The sequence below is a fragment of the Pimephales promelas genome, chromosome 14 (assembly GCF_988280905.1).
Source record: "Pimephales promelas chromosome 14, fPimPro1.hap1.1, whole genome shotgun sequence".
Taxonomy (NCBI): Eukaryota; Metazoa; Chordata; class Actinopteri; order Cypriniformes; family Leuciscidae; genus Pimephales; species Pimephales promelas.
In genome coordinates, this window is record NC_142782.1 from 2351171 (window position 1) to 2378568 (window position 27398).

General features: G+C 34.6%; 1 protein-coding gene across 2 annotated transcripts in view; it reads left to right on the forward strand.

Moving 5' to 3' along the window:
• The first annotated feature begins 1887 nt into the window (after positions 1-1887).
• fkbp15b (FKBP prolyl isomerase family member 15b) overlaps positions 1888-27398 on the forward strand; it is a 37567-nt gene continuing 12056 nt past the window's right edge. The window contains exons 1-21 of one of the 2 annotated variants that reach the window (XM_039674639.2): positions 1888-2097; positions 5438-5544; positions 5984-6062; positions 8982-9051; positions 9136-9210; positions 9286-9384; positions 9845-9994; positions 11556-11624; positions 11696-11839; positions 13426-13547; positions 14204-14252; positions 14990-15115; positions 17419-17509; positions 17597-17673; positions 19709-19751; positions 19878-19987; positions 20068-20166; positions 20264-20358; positions 21426-21528; positions 23201-23233; positions 24711-24882. In XM_039674639.2, the coding sequence (XP_039530573.2) occupies positions 2048-2097; positions 5438-5544; positions 5984-6062; positions 8982-9051; positions 9136-9210; positions 9286-9384; positions 9845-9994; positions 11556-11624; positions 11696-11839; positions 13426-13547; positions 14204-14252; positions 14990-15115; positions 17419-17509; positions 17597-17673; positions 19709-19751; positions 19878-19987; positions 20068-20166; positions 20264-20358; positions 21426-21528; positions 23201-23233; positions 24711-24882 (1963 nt within the window). In that variant the 5' untranslated portion in view covers positions 1888-2047. The remainder of the gene's footprint in view (positions 2098-5437; positions 5545-5983; positions 6063-8981; positions 9052-9135; positions 9211-9285; positions 9385-9844; positions 9995-11555; positions 11625-11695; positions 11840-13425; positions 13548-14203; positions 14253-14989; positions 15116-17418; positions 17510-17596; positions 17674-19708; positions 19752-19877; positions 19988-20067; positions 20167-20263; positions 20359-21425; positions 21529-23200; positions 23234-24710; positions 24883-27398) is intronic. The other variant, XM_089119264.1, reaches the window with a different exon arrangement.

The window sequence follows — 27398 nt, forward strand, 5'->3', positions numbered from 1 at the left end:
TTCCACACACACTTATCCAAACCAAGGTGAGAACCACGGTCAGCCAACCAGAATCAAGTATTCAACTGCCCCATAGTATAATATTACATAATGTCAAATATTTCTAAGTGAGTTTTAGCCAATACATATTAAATAGTATATTTTATATAATAGAATACAAGATTAGCCTATTATATATTTTCTGTGAGTGTTCAAACTATTTCTAGCCAATAAAATATTACACTTTAAAAATGAGGGGATGTTTCAACCCATGTTTGGGTCAAATATGGACAAACCCAACCGTAAAAATTGTATTAAAAAAATTAAACAATTTGGTTGGGTTACTCCATTTTTGACCCAAACATGGGTTGAAACAACTCATCATTTAAAGAATGTATTAACTTAGTTGGCCTGAGATATATCCAAAATGACCCCACCGCAGGCTTTTATTAATTTAGTTAGGCTACTGAATAAAATGAAAATGTGATGATTATTAAACAAAACCATAATCCCACAACTCTCTATGTTTAGTTTATTTGTTTTCTTTTTAAATGGATTTGTAAAGCAGAAACTGAATTGGACTGATATTGAATTTAATTCGTTCTTGTTATTTGTTCCAATTCAAAGCAGGCACTACGCACAAACAATGCTCTTTTAAACACTTACCTCATTTGCTAAAAAAATAATAATAATAATAATAAAAAAAAATCACAGTTCATACTCGCAGTCGTTTACGGACGTGTGTTATGTCTCTCTGGTCTCTCTCTGCTTGTGCAAAGTTTGGTTGCCTAGCAGCAGCAGGTCACGGGGCTACTTTCACTTTCCGCGCTCTAATGCAAATCGGATTGCATTAACTATTTAAATAATTTAGTTATTTAAATTACTTAAATATACTATGGTATTTGATATGAAAACCAAACTTAATACAAGCTGTAATACAAATTAAGAAGATTCGCTCAGGTTCATCCATTATGACGTACGCAGATTTCCGCCAATCAAACATGGTAATTTCTCATGAAAATATAAATAATAAGATAAAATATTACAACATAAATGATAATTAAAGTACAATTATTACAAATAGGCCTACATGGATATTATACAAACATAAATCATAAAATTGTTTATATATTATAATTTTATTATAAATTATAATATTATAGCCTATTAGCCTATTCACTGATTATTTTAGATTTTCCAAATTAGCTTTTTTTGCGCTGTTTTTTAATTCGAGTTTTTAACATTTAACGGGTATATAAAGATATATTTTTTTAGAGAAAAAAAATACAAAAAACACACAATCCAATAAATAAAATAAAAACTTTTTTGTAATGCTTGAAGAAGAAAAACAAACAAACAAACAAACAAACATTAACAACAATTATCATCATTATCATAACATAATACAACAATACTCCATAGTCGCTCGGTATTTCAGTCCAGATTAATTCTATTATATTTATTTATTTATATTTATTTATTTATATTTTTTTCACTTCAGAGTTCCTTTGTGTGTGTGTGTGTGTGTGTGTGTGTGTGTGTGTGTGTGTGTGTGTGTGTGTGTGTGTGTGTGTGTGTGTGTGTGTGTGTGTAACTATTTTAACAAACGTAAAACACACAAAAAAAACATGTAAACTTTCAGACAATAAACATGTTATGGTTCAAAAGTTACCAAGAAAAATAATATAAAGAAACCTTATTTATCTATTGAAATTAATTGTCAGTCCAGATTAACAAAAAACAACAACTTTGATTTTTTTTAAATTTTTTTTATTATTTTTTTTTTATTGCAAATGAAAACAACAGTATACAAAGTATACAAAGCATACAACATTAATATTACCCTTGCCAGGGGGTTACAACAACTTTGATTTGAGTAAGTAGAAGTGCTGAGTGACGTAAGCGCGCGTGATCATGTGGCGGGTCAGCTGACATCAGCAGAACCAGGAAGCGACTTGGAAAGGATTTTTATATGTTAATATTTACTCACCGCATGCAGGCGATCATTACTTCATATCTGTAACATAAGTAGCGTTAGCGACGCGCGGTGTGAAGATCAGCCACAGGCATGTTTGCAACAGACGACGAGGACGGAGACTTTCTGTCTCCCACTGGAGGGTGAGTGAATTCCTGACGGACAAAGACACAATCATGCAGGCGAAAGTCTCCAGGGAAACACAAGTCACCTTATTTATCTAAATAAAGCTTATTTAGATGTTTAGACCGGACAACGGGAAACAACGGTGCAATAGAAACCGAAAGTGAAGTGTCACTCATTGGCTATTAATATAGCAAATATATTGCAGCTTTCTTATGGATGACAGGAACTTTTTGGGCGACTAAAGTACATTAACAGACTAGTGAACCGTTAGTTGTGTTAATAAAACAACGAGCAACTACTTAAACATTCATCACTTGAATGTTACTTTGTTCTGGCATGAGTTCCTTGATCACATGATGTCTGATCTGATCTGTTAACTGTCATGCTGAAGGTAGGCTAACTCTCGGTTTGGGAAGTTCAGCTTCACTAAAATCATCTCAGCTTATGAAGTTATATAGGTTATATTGTGAACCCCCAAATCTCACAGCCCACTGAAGGACCACTAGTGGACCCAAAAACATCACTAAACACCATAAAGCATTAAACCACCCTTATTGTTTCAGTGGGATTGCATTATACAGCAAAATATCAGAACATTTGCATTTGCACATCTGCTAGTTTTCTCAGAAGTAACTTTGGTTTATTTAATGCTAGACATTCAGAGTGTTGCTTTAAATCAGGGTTTTAATATGACGCTTCCCATGTGAGGGGATTTAAATGGCACCTATATGTGGTCTTGTATAGCCTAAAGACAGTTTATACTGTGGAAATGTCAAAATATTTTTAATATTTATAATATCTTCTTTCAAGCTACATAAAAAATCTCCTCATTAAACTACTGTACAGTTAGATGTATAATGTATTTAATCATTTGTTTGTTTCAATAAGTTTGTATAGTTTATATTTTTACTTTTTAATTTTAGTCTTTTTTATTATTTATACATTTCCCCACAGCGCTCATGACCCCCTTTCAGTTTCAAACCTTTTAAGTGTCTTAATAAATATTAGATTTAAAGGTGCCCTAGAATGTGAAATTGAATTAATTTTGGCATGGTTAAATAACAAGAGTTCAGTACATGGACATGACATACAGTGAGTCTCAAACACCATTGTTTTGCCCTTCTTACTTAAATCTCGTTTTTGAAAAACAGGCGATTCTCCACATAACACAGACTGAATTAGAGAGTGCAGAAACTGCGTTGCAATGATAAGATCTCAATCCTTGCGATCGACAGACTGTCCTCTGACTGCTGTTATGTGATGGGAATAGATCTAAATACTTCAAAAACATCTCCCGATTTGTTAATTTCGATAGCTGTAATAGTAAAAACGTTTATTTAAGAGAGTTTCACATGTAATACATAGCTCAGTGTTGTAGTCGAGACCACCTCACTCGAGTCCGAGTCGACACTGAGACCAGAGAGAGTCGAGTCCGAGTCGAGACCAGTGAGGGTTGATTACCTAATTTACTTTTATTTACTTAGAGAAATCCTTTTTTTTTTTTTTTTTTACTGAATTTACTTAGAGTTTAAAAAATATGATCAGTTTAGGGTAAAAAGGCCACATAGTAGATGGTGTTAAAAGTAATTTTATTACAATTTGTCATGCGCAGTTGCGCACTAGAAAATCACCAATCACTGGGCGTGTAAATCAATTTAAAGAAATATTTTATTAACATACATTAATAATCATGATAAATATTTTTAATTGAACTCGAGTGGACTCGGGAATAAGTCCGAGTCCTAAAAAAAAAAATGTTCGAGTACGAGTCAATTCCGAGTCCAAATGCACACGAGTCCATGACAAGACCAAGACCATTAAAATATGGTCTCGAGACCGAGTCCGTGACGAGTCCGAGTCTCGAGTACTACAACACTGACATAGCTATTTCATATGCAAGCATGTCAGCCAATCACAGCAGAGGCCGGCTAGCAGACACGCCCCTTCAAACAGAGCGTTCAAAGCAGAGGCTAAAATCAGGCTAGGAAAAATGCCTTTTATATAGAAATTATGACTATTTTTGATCTAAAAAACATACTAACATTATAAGGGCAACCCAGGAAACATTATAAAATAATAAAAAAAAAAACATTCTAGGACAACATTAATAATTTTTTTAAATACAATTTTACAATTTTTATTCTGAGATAACACACACACACCTGAAGGGGTTTATTCTGAGATGACAGCCGTCTGGATGTACATTATCCGTTTATTACACGGATATGGCCACATAAGTAAATAATTAGACACAAAATATTGATGCGAGTTGAAAAATATTATTTTATCAGCTCTTTAAACGCAAAGCTTCCGCAGAGAGAGCAGTTTCAGCGGCGAGTTCAAACTAGACGAACATTTAATAGATACGCTACACAGTCATAACACTTATTACACAGCATTTCTCCACATGAATAATTATGGAGAAAAGAGATATTGATTTCAGATATAGGTTTGGATCTCATAATCCAATTCAATTCAATTCAATATAGCTTTGTTAGCATGACTGTGTAACACAATGTTGCTAAAGCATCAACATATTATATATATATAAATAATAGAACAAACACACAGAACATATATGTATAGATCATGTCATATGTAGCATGGTAAATAAATCCAACAGTGTACAAAACAATAGTCACACGATGGCAGCAGAGCGCTTGTGTGTGAAAGTCCGCGATACTGGATGACATCATTAAAAAAAACTACTCATAATATTGATTCGACTGAGTTTTAATATTTTAGGAGCTCACCAAACGCAAAACTTCCACGATTCCTAGTAGCAAGCGTATAGCGTCGCTGACCTTGATTAGCCTGTGTTTCTGTTATGTTAATAACACACCACTGGATGGCGCCATTGACCAATCAGAGTGAAGTATTCCACTGGAGAATATGAAGCAGTTAGGAGGATTGTGGAGAGTAAAGTCAGAGAGTTAATGCCGCTCACATGCCGTCCCGGATCGGAACGGGCCGCCACAGTCACGAGGAGCTCCTGTGTGGTTGTTGAATGAAAGAGATCTCCTATTACATGCGACTGGAAAAGTGTCTCGAAGCTCACACGCACATGTGAGGAAATTATCACAATTGGTGGCCTAGCTGAGCATGGCACGACAGCAGGACAATGACTACAAGTGGAGAGAGATCCATGGGTCTGTGTGTGTGTGTGTGTGTGTGTGTTACCGTACTGATGATATCAAGCAGGTGTTCATTGATGTTAAAGTTGAATCAAAAACCATTCAAAAGCAAAATTAGATCAGGTTTATTTAGAGAATTGAGCATCGTTCGGAGACTCATGTGATCTCGCACAAGTGGAGAAGTGTAATAGTGGATTTACTTGCTGCTTTTTTGTGATTTCAGAGCAAAGTTAGCGTCTCTCTTTGGACTGGATCAGACTGCAAGCAAGGGAAATGAGTCTTTCCAGTACACGGCTCCCAAACAGCCCCGCAAGAGCTCGGCCAACTCCGGTAAGACTGCAGGAACCGAGTCGTATCATGAGGGATCAAATGTTTATTGTTTTTTTGGGGGGGAGAACTGATATTCTTAATTCAATATTGGCACAATGATGTTCTTAATTCTTAATTCAATATTAATGAACCGCAAACTCTTTTTAGACTAGACTACATTCATTTAATGCCAGGATTCATTTGGTGATGATGACGCTGGGCTTTTTTATGAATAAAGCACAATTTACAACGAGCCTAATTTACATAGGAGCGGTGAATGTAACTGACTTAAACACAATTTCAGTCCTGTGCCCGTTAAACTGGATTTGTTAAGACAATGATGTTTGCGCTGTGCAAAAGTGGCAAAAACGTGTTTAATTTCCCCATAATTGGACTGTATGAGGGGAAAAAAGTATGATGCTATTGCTTTAATGCAGATTTTTCTGACATGTTTTTACAGGACCCCCAAACCAAAAGTCAGCCCCTTCCCAGAATCCTCCTGCTGTTCTCTTTGCAACTGCAGTACATGCCTACAGATAGTAAGTTGAACAATTATTTTGTATATATATATATATATATATGAAGAGTTCAGATGCAAAAGCCTCTAAGTGCCATTTGAAATTTTCTTCTATAATGATAATTTTTATCAAGCTTGTATATTTAAGTTCAGTGATTTCACTTAAATGGCAATGATAATTACCTATTAATTGTTATTTAAGTGAAATTACTGAACTTAAATATACAAGTTTGATAAAAATCATCATTAAAGAAGAAAATTTCAAATGGCATTTAGAGGCTTTTGCATCTGAACTCTTCATATATACATATATTATGTATATTTGTTATTTAGCCTGTTAAGTGTTAGTTAACTGTCAATGCTTTTTTATTGCCCTTTTATACCTAAATAAGATACCTAAATAAACACTCAAAATGCATCCTCTGCAAACCGTTTTGAAATTGCATGAAAACAGTACTTTAAAACGTTATAGCGGGTTTATTTTTTGTCATTTCAACATATCAAATTTGGAACCCAACTCGGTTCGATTTAGTGGGTATTTTAGAGGCTAAATCATTTTGTATAAAATTAAAACATTTACTTGACAGTAATCTTTTAATACTTTTTAACTTTTTTAGGTGCTTTCACTTTTGCAACAATGAATGTTTTTAAAAGAGACCTTGAATTACATCCATTTAAAGGGATAGTTCTCTCAAAAATGAACTCTGCAATCATTTACTCCCCCACACGTCGTTCCAAACCCGTAAGGTTTTCGTTCGTCTTTGAAACGCAAATGAAGACCTTTGAATGAAATCTGAAAGTTTTCTGTCCCTCCATTGACAGCTACGCAACTACAACTTTTGACTCTTTAAAAAGTGAGTAAAGATGTTGTATCCATATTAATCGAGCCATGTTTTTTTGAAGAGACGGGGATCGCTTTATGTTATGAACAAATTTAATTTAGGCTTTTATTCACACATTCATTAAGTCACACATCAGTTCTGGTCAACAGAAGTGCATTTGAGCTTCAGCACGAGGTTTGTTCTCGTGCATTAAGTGGGCTGTTTATGTTTGCTGATCAATGTTTACATGTGAATAAAAGCTCAGGAAATGTGGACTAAACCGCTCTATCTACGGATTAGTTTTACAATCTCTTTACTAACTTTTTGAAGTGTCAAAGTGGTAGTTGCGTGTTCTGTCAATCTCTTAGATTTCACTTATATCTTCATTGGAAAGTGTGAGTTTTACGGTTTGGAATGACATGAGGATGAGTTAATGATGACAAAATTTTCATTTTTAGGTGAACTATTGGTGCGTGATATGGTAATTATGGTAAATACCAAAAGCTGACGTGGAAATGCACATGAACACCCCCTCATGTGGTATTTTCCACTGGGAAGCTCGTCGAATATTTTGATGCGCGAGTTGCCGAGATGATGAGATGACCTTTGACCTTTTCAAAATGGCGGAGAGCAACGCGACAGTCGCGAATGGTAAAAATATGTACTATTGATTGATTGATTATAGTTTATTTAGATAGGGACAGATACAGATAACATAGATACACTTTGACAGTGATCTGATGTATGTATCAATGTTTTTAGCCAAAGCTAATTTACAACATTAGTCCCTAGAAGGGCTTTTTTAGTAAAATGCAATACATGCAATACAATACACGAGCAATACAAAACAATAAGGGCTTTTTGATAAAATGCATGATCTAGAAAATATACAGCATATTATTTACCGTTTGAGTTTTGATAAATCATCTTCTAGCTGTAGCAGATGACTTAAAGGAGTAGTTCACTTTTAAAAAAAACTTTTGCTGATACCCCCATGTCATCCAAGATGTTCATGTCTTTCTTTCTGCAGTGGAAAAGAAATTAAGGTTTTTGATGAAAACATTCCAGCATTTTTCTCCATATAATGGACTTCAATGGGGACCAAACGGTTCAAGGTCCAAATGAGAGTTTCAGTGCAAACTGCAAACTGTTCAAAGGGCTTTAAACGTTTCCAGACGATGAATAAGGCTCTTATCAAGCGAAACGATCACTCATTTAAAAAATAAATAACAAAGTTTAAATTTTATAAGCTCAAATGCTCGCCTTGCTCTGTTCTGTGATGCGCGTTCGTGACTCTCCTGTTCGAACTCGTTCTTTAAAATTAAGAGTGAATCCGTTCGTTTCGTTCGTTGAATGAACCAAATGACTCGGAAAAAGATTCGTTCACGAGTTCAAACAGGAGAGTCACGAACGCGCATCACAGAACAGAGCAAATAAAACTTAAAACATTTGAGCTTATAAAACTTCAACTTTGTTATTCATTTATTAAATGAACGCTCATTTCGCTTGATAAGACCCTTATTCATCGTCTGGAATCGTTTAAAGCCCTTTGAACAGTTTGCAGTTTGCACTGAAACTCTCATTTGGACCTTGAACCGTTTGGACCCCATTGAAGTCCATTATATGGAGAAAATCCTGGAATGTTTTCATCAAAAACCTTAATTTCTTTTCGACTGAAGAAAGAAAGACATGGACATCTTGGATGACATGGGGGTGAGTAAATTATCAGCAAAAGTTTTTTTTAAAAGTGAACTACTTCTTTAAGCAATCTAAAATAGTTTTAGCTAAATAACAGGTCTGGATCTCCATCTTTTTACCACATTACGACAACAAAAGCACTTGGATGCAACACACTGGCAAATACCAGTTCACAAGTGGAAATAGCACATGAATGCACCATAGTCTTTAACTTCAGATCTCAGAAAGGGGAGGTGATATCCTAGTTAACAGATTAATTTTAAGTGTAAAGAGTAGGGGATGAAACAGATATATATACAGATCTGTAAACCAGATATCCAAAGCAAAGTACATGCTAGAATTTACATATAAAGAGTGCTGATTGTCTGGGATTTAGTTTGCAGACTGATGTAATGCAGGGATCACTGTTTTTGTGTGTTTAGTGTTAACGGCCAGTATGTGAAGCAAGGCAAGCTGGGAGCTGCGGTCCTCGGAAATCACACAACTAAAGAGGTTCGAATGATCACTTTTTTTGCACTGAGTCTTAAATGAGGACGTTTATACGTAACGCACACAAACGTCTGAACTCTTCTTTAGTACAAGATCCTGCTGTACGTCAGTCAACAGAAACCGGTGACGGCCGCCAGGATCCACAGAGGCTTCATCCTCACTGTGAGCTCTTATTCACGTCATTAACAACATGTTTGCTTCCCGGACGTTGTTTGTAATGATCTCCTTCACTTTCAGGTCCAGCCCAGTAACTACTGCACGTTTTATGATGACCAGAGACAGAACTGGTCACTGATGTTTGAATCGGAGAAAGCAGCCACAGACTTTTCTAAAGAGGTTTGTGTTTTATGGGTTCGGCTTGATGGATTGTAATAAGGCATTTCTAAGTGAGGCTATTTTTTAAATGTGGCTTTATTAAAGGTGGAAATTTTCTAAAAAAAAAACAAAAAACCTTTTCCCAAATTTGTTTAAACTGTCTATGTATTACCAATACATAATTCAGTCCAATGTTATATAACAAAGAGAAATTCAGAAATCATTCTAATATGACGATTTGAGGATTTCAACAAACATTTATGACCATTATCAATGTTGGAAACAGTTCATATCTGTGTGGAAACCTTCATGCATTGAATTTTTCTGGATTCTTTGATGAATAGAAAGTTCAAAAGAACAGCATTTATTTGAAATGGAATCTTGTGTTACATTATAAATGCCTTTAATTTTGTTTTTAGGTTTGTGTTTTATGGGTTCTTCGTCAACTGGTATTTTTTACAAAGCAATGTCATTGTTTCAGGTTTGTCTCGCTAAAGTGAACTGCGGCGGCCCGCTAGACTCTGTCCTGACCCAGGATCTTCTTCTCGGCGAGGGCCAGGCTGTGGAGAACGGAGACTCGTTGGAAGTGGCCTACACCGGCTGGCTGCTGCAAAACCACACCATCGGACAGGTAAAGCGGTGTTATTGAAGGAGTAGTTCACTTTTGAAAAAACGTTATTCTTTCTTCAGTCGAAAAAAAATTAAGGTTTTTGATGAAAACATTCCAGCATTTTTCTCCATATAATGGTCTTCAATGGGAACCAAACGGTTCAAGGTCCAAAAGACAGTTTCAGTACAAACTGCAAACTGTTCAAAGGGCTTTAAACGATTCCAGACGATGAATAAGGGTCTTATCAAGCGAAACGATCGCTCATTTGAAAAACAAAAAAACTAAGTTTAAGTTTTATAAGCTCAAATGTTCGCCTTGCTCTGTACGGTGATGCAGGTTCGTGACTCTCCTGTTCGAACTCGTTCATCAGAATGAACGAATCTTTTTCTGAGTCAATTCGTTCGTTTCGTTTGTTGAATGAACCAAATGACTCGGAAAATGATTCGATCATTTTGATGAACGAGTTCGAACAAGAGAGTCACGAACATGCATCACAGAACAGAGCAAGGCGAGCATTTGAGCTTATAAAACTTAAACTTTGTTTTTTATTTATTAAATAAGCGATCGTTAAGACCCTTATTCTTCGTCTGGAATCGTTTAAAGCCCTTTGAACAGTTTACAGTTTGCACTGAAAGTGTCATTTGGACCTTGAACCGTTTGGTTCCCATTGAAGTCCATTATATGGAGAAAATCCTGGAATGTTTTTATCAAAAACCTTAATTTCTTTTCGACTGAAGAAAGAAAGACATGGACATCTTGGATGTCATGGGGGTGAGTAAATTATCAGCAAAAGTTTTTTGAAAAGTGAACCACTCCTTTAAAGGAGTAGTTCACTTTAAAAAAAACTTTTGCGGATAATTTCGCTCTTCATTTGCATAAAGTTAAACCGATCTCAACTTTGTCGTGTCGCCAGACATCGTCGATTTCCGTCGCCGGAAATCGCCCGCTCCCCATTGAAATGAATGGTATCGTGTCGCTTTGTCGTCTGTAGTGTGAACACCGCTTACATAAGTGTACTACATTCGAAACATAATTGTAATATGACCTAAATATGATTAATATTTTGGTTAATGTAAACATGGTTTGAATGAGAATTAGAGGAAAACTAGCTTAAGTTTGGTACGGGGTACATAAAAAAAAGAGGCTTGTATGCTTGCAAAGGTTTTATTTGTTTGATCAAAAATACAGTAAAATTATGAAATATTATTACAATATTTAAAATAATAATTTTGTTTGAATATGTAATTTATTCCTGTGATATAGCTGAATTTTCAGCATCATTACTCCAGCCTTCAGTGTCATATGATCCCTCAGAAATCATTTCTGATTATGAATATTTCTGATTATTATCATTGTAAACACCATTAATTATTTCATGATTTTTTTTTTATGAATAGAAAGTAAAAAAAAGCATAACTTTGAAAGAGAAATATTTTACATGATGAATTGCTGTCACTTCTGATCAATGTAATGTGTCCTTGCAAAATAATACTATTCATTTCTTTAAAAAAAATAATACTTTATCCGTTGATCATTTTTTTTTGTCACCCAAATTCTTTCTGCATATTTTCCTCTCCTCCAGATGTTTGACTCAAATCTGAATAAAGACAAACTGCTGCGACTGAAGCTCGGGGCTGGGAAGGTGGTTAAGGTGAGAGGGACGTTGTCTCTAACGTGTGATTGTCACTCATACGGCAGTCTGAAGCGGTTCTCTCGTCTCAGGGTTGGGAGGAGGGCATGTTGAGCATGCGGAAAGGTGGAAGGCGACTGATGGTGATTCCTCCCGGTCTCGCGTACGGATCACAGGGCGTTGCCAACCGCGTGCCACCGGATAGCACGCTAGTCTTCGAAGCGGAGATCCGTCGGGTACGCCATTCTCACACTTACTTTATCATGTTTGATTAACCCTCAGGTGCTCTTCGGTCATTTCTGACCGAAAAAATTTCTGTTTTGAATTTTTAAAAATCACAGCTTCATCAGAATGTTACGAAACTTGGTGACTTCTATGGCATTATGTATGTGAACACACAAAAAAAATGAGATCATGATCTGAGCATGCTAAGTGGTCTTAAAAAAATAGTCACACTTGTGGTCTTTGGTCAAAAATGACCCCCATAGGAAATGAATGGGAAATTGACAAAAACACAAAAATTCACAAATTTTTATTTATTGTTTTCATTTTTTTAATAAAAAATCGTTTTTGAGATTGTTTCAACTATATATGCAAATCCACCAAAAAAAAAAAAAAATGTGTTCATAAACATCTGGGGAATTCACATGCTTCTCCATAGAGAGCTGTACATGCCATCTAGTGGTTACACCATGATTCTACGCTTTTTCTCTATACTGTAACCAGATGGTGCTAATTTTCTTCAAATAATATTTTTTTTTCTGAAGGTCTAGACTCTATATTAAACTAAAATACTGCATTAATAATTTTTTGAAAAAATAATAATATATATTTATAGAAAAAAATATATATTTTTCCATGGCAAAAATAGACCATAAATATTGCATAAATATTAATAAATTCAATCAAATTGTCTCAAAATACTAAATTACAAAGAATAAATATTATAGAACAAAAATAAATTGCATTGGTTTTACTGGGATGGAGGAAATTAAATTTTTAGGTGTCCGGTCACTTTTGACCGGGAAGATAACAAGTGTGACTCCGAAACGAAGAGCACCTGAGGGTTAAGTTATTTTTAAGATGATTCAGGTTTGTATGATGTGTCCCAATGTCTTAAAGAGGACCTATTCTGCCACTTTTCAAAGATTTTTGATTGTTTTGGGACTCTACTAGAACATGTTTTCATGCTTGATTGTTCAAAAACCACATTAATCTCCATTGTTACAGCACCTCTCTTCCCAGTCTGTCAGTAACTCAGCTCAGGACTGTGTTTCTCGTACAACGACGTAACTCGCTGCTTAAAGGGATATAGATCACTTTGAAATTAATTTTTGGTATGTTTTATCTTACCTCAAGGGCATCCAAGATGTAGGTGTCTTTGTTTCGACAGCATTTTCAATTTTGACATTTTTAGGTCAAACCGTTCTTGTCTGTCAGTCATATAATGGAGGTCTATGGTCACCACCTCAAAGAGCATGCACAGAGAAGTCCAAATTAAACATGATTTAATGACTCGTAAATGTAAGTACACATTGATGGCCTAAGACACGAAACGAGCGTATTTATATCGTTTTACCTCTTGTAACCACCAGTTTAACACACTACTGACTAACTCAACCAGGCCCCGCCCCTTTATTCTGCGCATGAATTATTATAATGAGGAATATTGTGATGTGTTCGTTCCCGGAAGAAACTCAAGATACAATGGAGGCGTTTAGGGAGTTCATAAACACTGAAATAGAGAACAGACTTTGCAGCATTGTAGAAATATGCAAAGGCCTGCTCTCTTCATACATGTTCTCTCTTGATGCGTGTCCAGGTTAAGTTTGCAAAGGATGGAAACTCGAGAGATTCGGCGTCTCCTGCTCCCAGTGTTGAGAGTCTGGGCTCCTCTGAGCCGAACCAGTCCCTCGGTCCTGCTCCACAAACCAGCAAACCGAGGTGAGAAGAACCCACATCTCAGACTGGCTCCTTCTTTAGGGTATTTTAAACGAAACCTCAAATTACATGTACTTAATTGACAAGAGGCTCTAAATAGATCAGTTATTGTGTGTTGCTTTTTGTTAATGTAATTTTCATTATGTGATTGTGCAGCATTACTACATCAGTTCATGTCAAATGCAATATTTACAGATTCTTCTCGCCTTTTAATAAAATGGCAAAAGACAAAAAAAAAAACGTGTAGATATCAATCAAGTCAATATTGGACATCATTGGACACAATTTTGGACATGTACTGTATTTTTAATTGTTCAAGCTGATTTTTCCTATTTTTATATTTTTGACCATCTATCATTAGACACTATTGTTCAAAAGTTTTGGTTATTTTTTATTTTTTTACAGAGGAAATACTTTTATTGAGCAAGCATGCATTAATTTGTTTTAAAAAATCATATTTCAAATAAAATGGTCAACATTACGTTTTTTTTTTTTTTTTGGCTGTATAAATAAATTAATGAAATATTTATAATATTTAATGTTTATAATATTTAATACTATTTATTATATTTAATATAATGAAAATATATTTAATATTTAATATTGAATAATATTTTATAATATTTAATTTTCAATCTGTGTTTCTTCTTTGTTTTCAGTGAACCGCCTCTTCGAGCAAAATCAAACTCCCTCAGTGAACAGCTGAGTGTAAGTTTGCTTCCTGTCAGGTGTATCACAGATTTAGTTTAGCATAGCTGGAGCTGGGGTTTAGTGGTTAGTGCACAAGACACATTGAGCTTGAAGTCTTCATATGGGAATTTCAAGTTCTTATCAAGCGTACAACAAGCGTACAATCTCCCCCCTTTCAATAAAATAGCAAAATATATAATATATAGGTATGCACAATATAAAACAAGTCAATATTGGATACATACTTTATCCAATTATTAATACTTGAATAAAATTAGAATGATTTCTGAATGATCATGTGATGTAACGATGCTGAAAATTCAGCTTTGATCACGGGAATAAATGACATGTTACTATATATTCACATAGAAAACAGCTATTTTAATTTAATATTTCACAATATTGCTCTTGTACTCTATTTTGGATCAAATAAATGCAATCTTTGTGCACATAAGAGACTAAAAAACATTTTAAAATATTACCAACCCTAAATTTTGGAGTTGTAGTGTAAGTTAATTTTTAATATTACACTTATCATTTATTAACACTGTTAAATATATAATTTAGCAAATCTCCGAATGAATATCCATAGTTCATAGTTGTCAGTTTTGTTGTTTAGGTTGAAATTAATTTGTATAGACTTTTTTTTTATAGGTAATCAGAAAAGAATTGTCGAGTAGAATTTGAATATTAATGCATCTCTAATAATAAACCTATCTTTGTGTGTTTTCTGACGTGTTTTGTAATGTCTTCAGAATCCTGATGCCACTAAAGCTAAACTGATCTCACGCATGGCCAAAATGGGCCAGCCGATGCTGCCCTTCATCGCGGGCTCATCTTCCTCTCCCTCACAGCCGGACTCCAGCGACTCCGAACTCGAGGCAAGACTGAGCGTTTCATTATAATGCTTTTACACCGTCTTCTATTCAGACACAGTGGCAAACGAAAAATATCTTAACCTTCATCCTTCCCTCACGCTCTGTAACAAAATCCTTCCCTCGCGGGTCAAAATGACCCGAAGCCCTAAAATTATATATTTTTTGTCCATGAAGCTTATTTTATTTAATTTTTTTTCGATTTTTTTTCTATTTTATAATGCATTTTTTAAATTTAATTTAGCTTTAAATGAATAGATAAATAATAAATAAATAGTAATTTAAGCATATTCCTCACATTCTTTCAACCTTAATTGAAAATTTCATGCATAACCCTTTTAATTCAGCTCAAAATATCTTACTTTGGGTGTCTTTGCTATGGATGCTTGTTTCCGCCTCTGAATAAAAATAAATAAATAAATAATTGCGACTTTTTATCTCACAATTGCGAGATATGAAGTCAGAATTGTGATACAGTCACAATTCTGAGAAATAAAGTCGCAATTGTGAGAAAAAAAAAGACAGAATTCTGACTTTTCTTCTCAAAATTGTGAGTTTACATCTCACAATTCTGACTTTAAAACACAATTGCGACTTTATATCTCGAAATTCTGACATCTTTTCTCAGAATTGTAAGGTATAAACTCGCAATTGCGAGTCATCAGGCCAATTCTAAGGGGAAAAAAAAGACTAACTTTTTTCCCCCTCAGAATAGTTTATATCTCGCAATTGCGACTTTACAACACGCATTTTCAACTTAATATCATGCATTTCTGACTTTATAACACGCAATTGCGACTTTATATCTTGCAATTCTGACTTTACAACTCGCAATTTCAACTTAATATCATGCTTTTCTGACTTTATGACACGCAATTGCGACTTTATATCTCACAATTCTGACTTTATATCTCACAATTCTGACTTTACATCTCACAATTCTGACTTTATATCTCACAATTCTGACTTTAAATCTCGCAATTCTGAATTTATATCTCGCAATTCTGACTTTATATCTCACAATTCTGACTTTATATCTCTCAATTCTGAATTTATATCTCGCAATTCTGAATTTATATCTCGCAATTCTGAATTTATATCTCGCAATTCTGACTTTATATCTCTCAATTCTGACTTTAAATCTCGCAGTTCTGACTTTATATCTCGCAATTCTGACTTTATATCACACAATTCTGACTATATCTCGCAATTCTGACTTTATATCTCACAATTCTGACTTTATATCTCAATTCTGACTTTATATCTCAATTCTGACTTTAAATCTCGCAATTCTGAATTTATATCTCGCAATTCTGACTTTATATCACACAATTCTGACTTTATATCTCAATTCTGACTTTAAATCTCTCAATTCTGACTTTATATCTCTCAATTCTGACTTTATATCTCTCAATTCTGACTTTATATCTCAATTCTGACTTTAAATCTCTCAATTCTGACTTTATATCACACAATTCTGACTTTATATCTCAATTCTGACTTTAAATCTCTCAATTCTGACTTTATATCTCTCAATTCTGACTATATCTCAATTCTGACTTTAAATCTCGCAATTCTGACTTTATATCTCGTAATTCTGACTTTATATCTCTCAATTCTGACTTTATATCTCGCAATTCTGACTTTATATCACACAATTCTGACTTTATATCTCGTAATTCTAAAAAATAAAGTCAAGAGTTGTGAGATGTAAACTGTGAGATAAAAAGTCGCAATTATCTTTTTTATTTTTCAGTGGCAGAAACAAGCTTCCAAACTTTGCCGACCTCTTGTGGAAAAAAAATAAATAAATAACTTGATATTTCATGACTCTTGCCACTCGATAGGTTTATAGCTCTATATGGAGGAACGAGGTGTTTCCGCTGGGTCCTAAAGTCAGTTCGTCAGCGTTCAGATACACACGTAGACATTATGAAATAATGTTTTGGTTTAGGTTTAGCATTTTTAGTTTGAATTTTAAGCATTTTTATTTGTGTATTGAACCATTCCACACATTCATTCCTAAGGGGGTCAAATTGATTTAGTTTGTGATTTCTTTTTTTTTTTTTCAATTTCAATCACAAAACTCCACGAATCCATTAACTTAGTTTTTGTGTATTCGTGGTTCAAGTGCGACAAAAGTCCTGGGGTCTAGGAGCCCTCCGATGAACACTCAATTTTTGAAACAAAATATTTTCCGGGTGCGATGAGCTCCAAAGCGCTCCGAGGGAAGGATGAAGGTTAATAACGATATATAAATGTGAGAGAACATATGCAAAGGTTTACAGATGATCCTGTTCCTGCTGTAGGACCCGAGTGTGTCGAGACGCAGGGATCGCAACAGTGCTCCGTCACCACAGCCCGTGCACCTCACCTCCGCCCCCCCGCCGTCAGTGCAGGGTAACACGTCATACTCTTATGAAGACCAGTGGTTAGTGCCCACAGTTATGTGCTGTTACACTGTCTTATGTGCTCTTTCCGTTCCAGCCTCGGCCCTTTTACCCGTTACGATGGCGACAGCCAATCCTCAGCCCATGATGCCGGGAGTCGTGCACGCCTTTCAGGTCGGGAATTCACTAATGCTGTGTAACTTCATCAGTCAGTCCCACCAGGGCTTTACCGGAGTTTATTTTTTTATTTTTGAGAACGCATACAGAATATTTCTACTATTGCCCCTCGAACCTTCCCGCTTCCCACACCCACCCCATTGCACTATGGGACTTTGATAGATACATTAATAAAATGGGATAAAATACAACAAATACTGAGAAAAATAAAATAAATACATAACAGTAGTATAAACAACCGAAATAGTAGCTGCAGTTTAAGTATCCAACATTTCCTTGACTATTATTAATGCTAGGGCTGTGAAACGATTAATCGCGATTAATCGCATCCAAAATAAAAGTTTGTGTTTACATAATATATGTGTGTGTGAACTGTCTATAATTATTTTGTATTTATAAACACACACACACATGTATATATATATTTTAGAAAGATGTGTTATTTATATATAAAATATTTCTGTATAGAAAAAATTATATATATATATATACAAGCAAATATTTCCTAAATATATATATGCGTGTGTGTATTTATATATATACAAAATAATTATACACAGTTCACACACATGTATAATGTAAACACAAACTTTTATTTTGGATGCGATTAATCGCGATTAATCGTTTGACAGCCCTAATCAATGCTATTTAAAATTACTGAATTTGCTGCAGATTTTTTCCGAAATATTACAGTGACGTTTGCTGCTCTTTTTTGTGTTGCTTGGCATTGAAAACCCAGCAATAATCCCAATGTCCTGTAATTAGCATTAGTGACAGTAAGAGTACAATTTAATAAATACTCACAATTCTGCTTTGTTGAAAATGCAAAAAAGAGGCCGTTTACACGATACCGTTTTCAGCTAAACCTACTGTCTATTGTTGTAATGTTGTAGTAATATATAATAGTATTTTCATTTAAAGCTGTGAATTTAATTTGCGTTCAAAATTGGAATATCGCATGAAGCATTTGTGAATAATGCAGCGTTTCCGTCTCATGTGTTCAAGAGAACAAAATCGTCACTTCCTGGGGAATTGGCATAAAATATCTGGCGGTTGGAAACATTAAACCAACATTTGAGATGCTGCGATGTGATTGGTCCGCTGGTTAGTCCAGTTATCCAATCACAGCCTCTGCTAAGGCAAAGTCACATGAGGTTTATGTTGCTCAGTAAATGTGTTTTTACAAACACGTTTCTTGCTGTTTCCATCCAGCATTTTTTTTTTTATAGCAATATCCCACAATTCACATAAAAAACATGTGGATGGAAACATAGCTATTGATTACACGCACACACGAAATATTGAAAAAGTCTCTATCTAGTAAAATGTATTAAATCTAATGGTGATTAAGGCATTATGAGGACTAATATACATTAGTATATTACCATTAGTAGTTTATTATTTCTCTGTGTTCCTCCTCATTTCTGCTTGGAGGTCTTGATTGCGGCATTTCTTTGTTGTTTAGAATCCAGTATTTCTCTAATTCTTTTATAAATTTAATCAAGAACTGTCTCGTATTCTCACACAGCGTCTTGTGTAAGTCATGTGACTTTAAATGCACAAAACCTGTTTATTTTTCAACAAAAACGAAATATTCTTTTTTCGAATCGCCTGTAAAACCACCTCATGCGAGCATAAAAACTTTTTCGCAATAAACGGGAGTTTTCGTGAAATTGACGTGTTTCCATTGTGCGTATTTTCAATTCGCAATTTGAAGGGTAGCGGAAACGCGTCTACTGGAGTTCACTGCAATACCACGGCTCTGAATTATGGACTTTTATTAACCCATATTGCTTTTTCCTCTCTCAGGTTAATGTTTTTTGCTGAAAATTACATTTTAGAAATATGACAAAAAATGCAGTCTGCCTTGATTGTACTCTAAATTCTACGATCGCGGAGGGACTGATCAGTAAGAACTTCAATAACAAGATTGATAACATAAATTGTTATTATTGTTGGTGTTTTCTAAGAATATTATTGCTCATATATTTAGTTATGATCCATATATTAAATCTGTTAATACTCTCTGCAGCCTGTGAGCCAGATGTACCCCACGCAGACCGTGCCTTACCAAGGTAAAGATCACTACAGAAACCTACCTGTACAACACTTACACACAAAACATTGCATTTATTTGTAGTTTATCAGCTTCGGATGTCAATACTAAGGTTGGGATTTTAAATGACGCCTGTCTCTTTAAGGAACTAGTGATGTCACATCCTTCTTGATGACAGAGGCTCGACAACACAACACTGAAATCCGATTGGCTGTTGGAAAAGTGGCAGACAAAATGGACCACTTGTCCTCAAAGGTTGGTTCATAATTAGCAGAAATTTAAGTAACGAAAATTTGACGCTTGAACAAGCTTTCGAGAACGCTCTACTTTTTCAGATCGATGACCTACAAAAGCAAGGCAGCGTTTCGTTGGGCTTATCGAACGTGTCGATGGAAACGGCCATGATCATGCACAACATTCAGAGAATCATACAGGTAACTTGCAGTGATTGGTCAATCGTTTTGGGTTCACGAAAACGAACCCAATCAATGGGTTCGTTTTACTCTCTGAACCCATCTCTCATTCCTCCAGGAGAACGAGTGTCTGAAGAAAGAGGTGTTTGAGAAAAGCTCACGCATAGAGGAACAGAACCGCAAGATCAGCGAGCTCATCAATCAGAACCAGAGGTCAGTCTCACGTTATATTCGGCATCTTCCCTTTTTGTCTTATATATTTAATATCTTCCATTCTTCATTAAAGCAATGTTCCTACGCTATCTCACGACCAATTCGTACGAGTGATTCAAAAGTGGCTAATTTGTACTAATTCATACGACCTCAGTCGTACGAATTTGTACGATTTGTCTAAACCCACGGGACGGTTATGTTTAGGGGCGGGGTCAGGGGTAGGTCATTCGTACGAATTCATACGAATTGGCTAATTCGTAAAATATGTACGATTTAGCACAAAAAAAACGTGTACGATATGTGTACGAAAATGTACGAAATGTACGTGTACGAAAAATATGTACGATTTAGCAAAAAAAAAACATGTACGATATGTGTACGAAAATGTACGAAATGTACGTGTATGAAAAATATGTACGATTTAGCAAAAAAAAAACTTTGTTTTTTAAACTTTTGTCTGCTTGTGTTTTTAAAAAAAACTATATAGGCTTCAAAATGTATAAATTTTGGATTATCTTATAAAGATTATCTTGATAAACAATACGTGTAAGGGTCGCAACTCTTTGTTGAACACAGATCTTATTTTTTTTTAGCTTTTTTATCGAGGGAACCCATGCGCCGCTAGCTTCCGAGTCGTCCTACAAAGTGATGTCATCACTTCAGCACTATATATATAAAATGTTGAATATAATGTATAATAATGCAATGGGGTAATATTAGTGGGTATATTCATGATAATCATGAATATGTTTATTCTGGTGTCTCTATTGTCCTGTGCTTTGGGTTTCAGCACAAAGTCCAAGTCTATTTACACACACGATTAAATTTATCATTATAATCAACAGTGCATTTTTTTGTTTTCTTTTTATCATGTGTTTTGGGTTATCGCAATAATATCGTATCGTTAGTTCAGTATCGTGATATGTATCGATTTAAATTTATCCGTGCATTATCATCGTGGTAATGTGACATGAGGGTATCGTTATAACCCTACTGTCAATGGAAATGGATAAAATGTCACAGTAACACAGTGTGCTTTGACTCAAGGGGAGTGTGTGTTTGTGTAGATATGTGGAGCAGAGTAACCTGATGATGGAGCAGAGAACCGACTCTCTGAAGAACAGCAGTGAACAGAATCAGACCAGAATACTGCAGGCAGAACAAGACAAGGTAACACTATTAACCTATCACACACACACACACACACACACACACACACACACACACACACCATGACACCAGAACAGCCCTGTTCCAAATTCATGCCATAAGTGACAGATCGGAAACCTAACCGGAAGTGCTCTTCATAGGCAGCAACTTCACATGGCATTCCATAGCGCTAATGATGGGAAACTCTAAAATGCTTCAAACCTTCTTTCTTTCTTTCTTTCTTTCTTTCTTTCTTTCTTTCTTTCTTTCTTTCTTTCTTTCTTTCTTTCTTTCTTTCTTTCTTTCTTTCTTTCTTTCTTTCTTTCTTTCTTTCTTTCTTTCTTTCTTTCTTTCTTTCTCTCTCTTTTTCTTTCTTTCTTTCTTTTTCTTTTCCTGTTCTTTTTTTCTCTTTCTTTCTTTCTCTTTCTTTCTTTTTCTTTTCCTTTTTTTCCTTTTTTCTCTTTCTTTCTTTCTTTCTCTCTTTTTCTTTTCCTTTTTTCTTTTTTTCTCTCTTTCTTTCTTTTCCTTTTTTTCTCTTTCTTTCTCTCTTTTTCTTTTCCTTTTTTTCTTTTTTTCTCTTTCTTTCTTTCTCTCTTTTTCTTTTCCTTTTTTTCTTTTTTATCTTTCTTTCTTTCTCTCTTTCTTTTTCTTTTTCTTTTTTCTCTTTTGTTCTTTCTTACTTACTTTCTTTCTCTCTTTTTATTTCTTTGTTTCTTTCTTTCTTTTTCTTTTTTTCTCTCTCTCTCTTTTTCTTTCTTTCTTTCTTTTCCTTTTTTTCTTTTTTCTCTTTCTTTCTTTCTTTCTTTCTTTCTTTCTTTCTTTCTTTCTTTCTTTCTTTCTTTCTTTCTCTTTTCCTTTTTTTCTTTCTTTCTCTTTTCCTTTTTTTCTTTTTTTCTCTTTCTTTCTTTCTTTCTCTCTTTTTCTTTTCCTTTTTTTCTCTTTCTTTCTTTCTTTCTTTCTTTCTCTTTCTTTCTTTCTTTCTTTCTTTCTTTCTCTTTTCCTTTTTTTCTTTCTTTTTCTTTCTTTCTCTTTTCCTTTTTTTCTTTTTTTCTCTTTCTTTCTTTCTCTCTTTTTCTTTTCCTTTTTTTCTCTTTCTTTCTTTCTTTCTTTCTCTCTTTTTCTTTTCCTTTTTTTCTCTTTCTTTCTTTCTTTCTTTCTTTCTTTCTTTCTTTCTTTCTTTCTTTCTTTCTTTCTTTCTTTCTTTCTTTCTTTCTTTCTTTTCCTTTTCCTTTTTTCTTTTTTCCTCTTTCTTTCTTTCTTTCTTTCTTTCTATCTACGTGATGCTTGAAGCTTGATGTCTAGTAGTTGCTGATCGTGGCCTACAGAGAGATCTGATTTAGAATGAGCAGAAATCTGGGAGAAATTTAACAACCCAAAGACAAAAAATCTGATAAAGATAAGCTGTTCTAGAAGCAAAAGTCTAGTGAGCAGTGCTGTGTCATATGACGTGCTCAGCTCGAGGTTCAGGCTTGTTTGTTCATTAATGAGGTCATCAGCGACTCGTCGACTCGAGTTTAATCACATAAATGCTGACTAACAATATGAAATCTAATACAATAGGCAATGACAACTCTTAAATATCTCTACTGTCAACACTATTTCCTTCTAAGCCATGTATCTCTGCTCTGATTGGTTAATTAACACTACTCTGATTGGCTGAGGGCCTTTAGCGGTGACTGCTCTCTTTTCCCAGCATGCACTGCCACTGGAATTGAGTTGGGATCAGGTGAGCAAAAGCGCTGTCCTGCTTTTCATCCATTTCTTCATAGTCCTCACACACTCTTTCACATCTTTTATGTTAAACGAAGCATTTCCCATTTCTCATTTCACTCTTTGTTAGAACAGGCACCACTCACTCACTAACCAATCAGCATTCAGCTCTCAGCAGGGGTAGACGGTCCTACCACCCTTGCTTTCATTTCCTTGTATTGTTTATTTGTCTTTCCATTATAGTCCATTCATCATTTCATCTGCTGTTGATCAGTGTTTAAAGGGATAGTTCACCAAAAAATAAAAATTACCCCATGATTTACTCACCCTCAAGTCATCCTAGGTGTATGAGTCTCTTCTTTCAGATGAATACAATCAGAGTTATATTAAAAAATGTCCTGTCTCTTCCAAGCTTTATAATGGCAGTGAATGTGTATTTAAGCACATACATCTATGATAAAAGTGCATCCATCCATGATAAAAGTTCATCCATCCATGATAAAAGTGCATCTATCCATGATAAAAGCACATCCATCCATGATAAAAGTGCATCTATACATGATAAAAGTGCATCTATACATGATAAAAGTGCATCTATCCATCAAAAAAGTGCATCTATCCATGAAAAAAGTGCATCTATCCATGATAAAAGTGCATCCATCCATGATAAAAGTGCATCTATCCATGATAAAAGCACATCCATCCATGATAAAAGTGCATCTTTACATGATAAAAGTGCATCTATACATGATAAAAGTGCATCTATACATGATAAAAGTGCATCTATCCATCAAAAAAGTGCATCTATCCATGATAAAAGTGCATCCATCTGTGATAAAAGTGCATCTATCCATAATAAAAGTACATCTATACATGATAAAAGTGCATTTATACATGATAAAAGTGCATCTATCCATGATAAAAGTGCATCTCTCCATCATAAAAGTGCATCTATCCATGATAAAAGTGCATCTATCCATCATAAAAGTGCATCCATCCGTGATAAAAGTGCATCTATACATGATAAAAGTGCATCTATCCATGATAAAAGTGCATCTCTCCATCATAAAAGTGTATCTATCCATGATAAAAGTGCATCTCTCCATCATAAAAGTGCATCTATCCATGATAAAAGTGCATCTCTCCATTATAAAAGTGCATCTATCAGTGATAAAAGTGCATCTATCCATGATAAAAGTGCATCTATCCATCATAAAAGTGCATCCATCCGTGATAAAAGTGCATCTATCCATGATAAAAGTGTCCATCTGTCCATGCACTTTTATCATGGATGTATGTGCTTATATACACATTCCCTGCCATTATAAATCTTGGAAGAGCCAGGACATTTTTTAATATAACTCGGATTGTATTTGCCTGAAAGAATAAACTCATATACACCTAGAATGATTTCAGGGTGAGTAAATCATGGGCTAATTTTCGTGTTTTGGTGAACTAACCCTTTGAGCTGTTTCATGTCGTCTCTCTGGAAGGCGCGCTTGAGCGAGGAGTTGGCGTCCTCCACGGCGCGCGTGTCTGAGCTTCAGCTGGACTTGAGCTCGCAGCAGCAGAAGATCACGGCTCTGCAGACCAAACTCAGCGCCGCCCTGCTGGACGCTCAGCAGCACAACACACACATCGCAACGCTGGAGGCTCAGATGCTGGGTGAGCAGCTCGTCTCATAACCAGCACTGAAACACACGGCTAAAGTTTCCTGTAGTGATGAGAAGTCTGATTATTTTCCGTCAACTGGTTCTTTTAGACAATTTGTTGTAGTAAAACCGTATGTTTCAGTTTAGTTTGTGCCAACACTGGGTTTTTGTCTTGTTTCCAGTCCAAATATCTAAAACTTCTTAAATCAAGACTCATTTACTAATAAGTAAAATGCCATAAAATATTATATCTTGTTTTCTCGGGTGAAAAGAATTAAAATGAATGAACTGAGCTTTTTCCTTAAAACAAGGAAAATTATCTATCAATTGGATAATAAGATTAATTTGAGCTGCAGTGTGTAAATTAAATGTAGATTAATCCTTATTATATATATAATATATATATATTGTTATTATAAATACAAAAGTTATTCAGTCAAAAGCAGTAAATGATTTTCTCTTTGTCTTTTGTTCTTTGATTAAGATTAATGACAGACAGCTGCATTAATTGTATTGAATATTTTGAATGCGTTAAACTGGAAAAATTAATAGCATGCATTAACACTCTAAAAATATTTAATGCAATTAATGCAGCTGTCTGTCATAATAGTTAATCATGAACAAAAGACTGAGCGAAAAACACGCACTGCTCTTGACAGATTAATCCTTATTAAAGCTACAAAAGTTCTTCAGTTTAATTTATGCAGTGAAAACTGAAGTATTTAAAAACTGTATTCTATTTCTGTATGTTCCCTATCTGTCAAAAAAATTTTGATTAATTAGTTTTATTTTTTTTAATCGATTGAAGGCACTAATAAATATATAAATATAATAAGTAATACAACTAAGCTTTAGCATTAATAGCACATAGATTTTTACTTTGTGACATTTTCAATTAAGCATGTTGTCATTGATATAATAAATGGAAATGTTTTAGTGAGTTAAGTTTTTTGCAATTCTCATTCTCAAATGTAATTCTTCTTATTATTATGCTGTATTTTTCAACTGCATTTCTGTAAAATTGCAGTGATTTAAAAAAAAAAAATTTACAAACAAAGGCAGTAACACCAATATTATCATTATGTATACATTGTTTCCTATGTAAATAGCATATAATTGTGTTTGTGAGATTAAAGCTGCAGTGCGTAACTTTTTTAGCTTAAAAATGATCAAAAATAAAATCGAGCAAGTACATATTCACCCGTTGTAAAATGTTCATTCGTCTTCGTTCAGACTTCGGAGTGACGACAGCAATCGGCCAATGTGAAAACAAGGATAATATCGGAAGAGTATTAACTGTTGTCACGCAATGCCGATGTGGTTAAGTTCATTAACAATTTGAGAACAAAGTATAATTTGCGACAGTTTGACGTGATATGATAAGCGATCGTTAGATTTAATCAGCGCGATTTACTGCGATGCTTTTTTTTCCTTTAGTTGGTCAGAAGAAAAGTGGATGTTAGTTACTTGTTCAGACATTTTCCAGTGAAAATTATTATGTTGGTCATACTTCCAAAAAGAATAATCTGGGATTCTGAATGCCAGGATCCACACCGGCGGCGACTGACAGCGGCACGTTCTCCTCATAACATTGGATTAATCCGTGCTGTGCCGAAGATCAACCCACGTAAAGTAATAACGCGAATAACTGCAATTGCAGATTTCGGACAGAGATGGCGACAAAGAGGAAAAACTATGGACTGCAGCTTTAAATATTGTCGCTTAATTTCATAAAAATGTCACACAGTGGCAAATATTGTCTTGTTTAGGCATATATATGAAGAGTTCAGATGCAAAAGCCTCTAAATGCCATTTGAAATGTTCTTCTTTAATGATGATTTTTATCAAACTTGTATATTTAAGTTCAGTAATTTCACTTAAATAACAATTAATAGGCAATCATCATTGCCATTTAAGTGAAATCACTGAACTTAAATATACAAGTTTGATAAAAATGATAATTCTAGAAGAAAATTTCAAATGCAAGAGGCTTTTGCATCTGAACTCTTCATATATATATATATATATATATATATATATATATATTAGGGATGCACGATATATCGGGCAGGATATCGGTATCGGCCGATATATGTTCATTTTTAATGTTATCGTTATCGGCCTGGTAAGAAAATTTGGCCGATATATTAAAGCCGATAAATAATGTATTATTCCCTTCAGCTGAGACGCTTGTTGACACTGTTTATGTTTTTGAATTTCTTGAAATATGATTGAAATCTCTTCAAAAAATTAATATCTGGTTCGGGACAACATGTGCAACGCAAATCTGTCATATCGGCTATACAACCCTATAATGAGAACATCATTAAAATCGTGTGCATGAATTTAATTGTGAGACTTTTGTATTTGTAATCAGGCTCTCAAAATTAGATAAAAAATTTGGATTTAAGTTCATCGGCCGATATATCAGTTATCGGCTTTCAAATATAAAGAATTATCGGTTATCGGTATCGGCCAAAATTTTCATATCGGTGCATCCCTAATATATATATTATTATTTTTATTTTT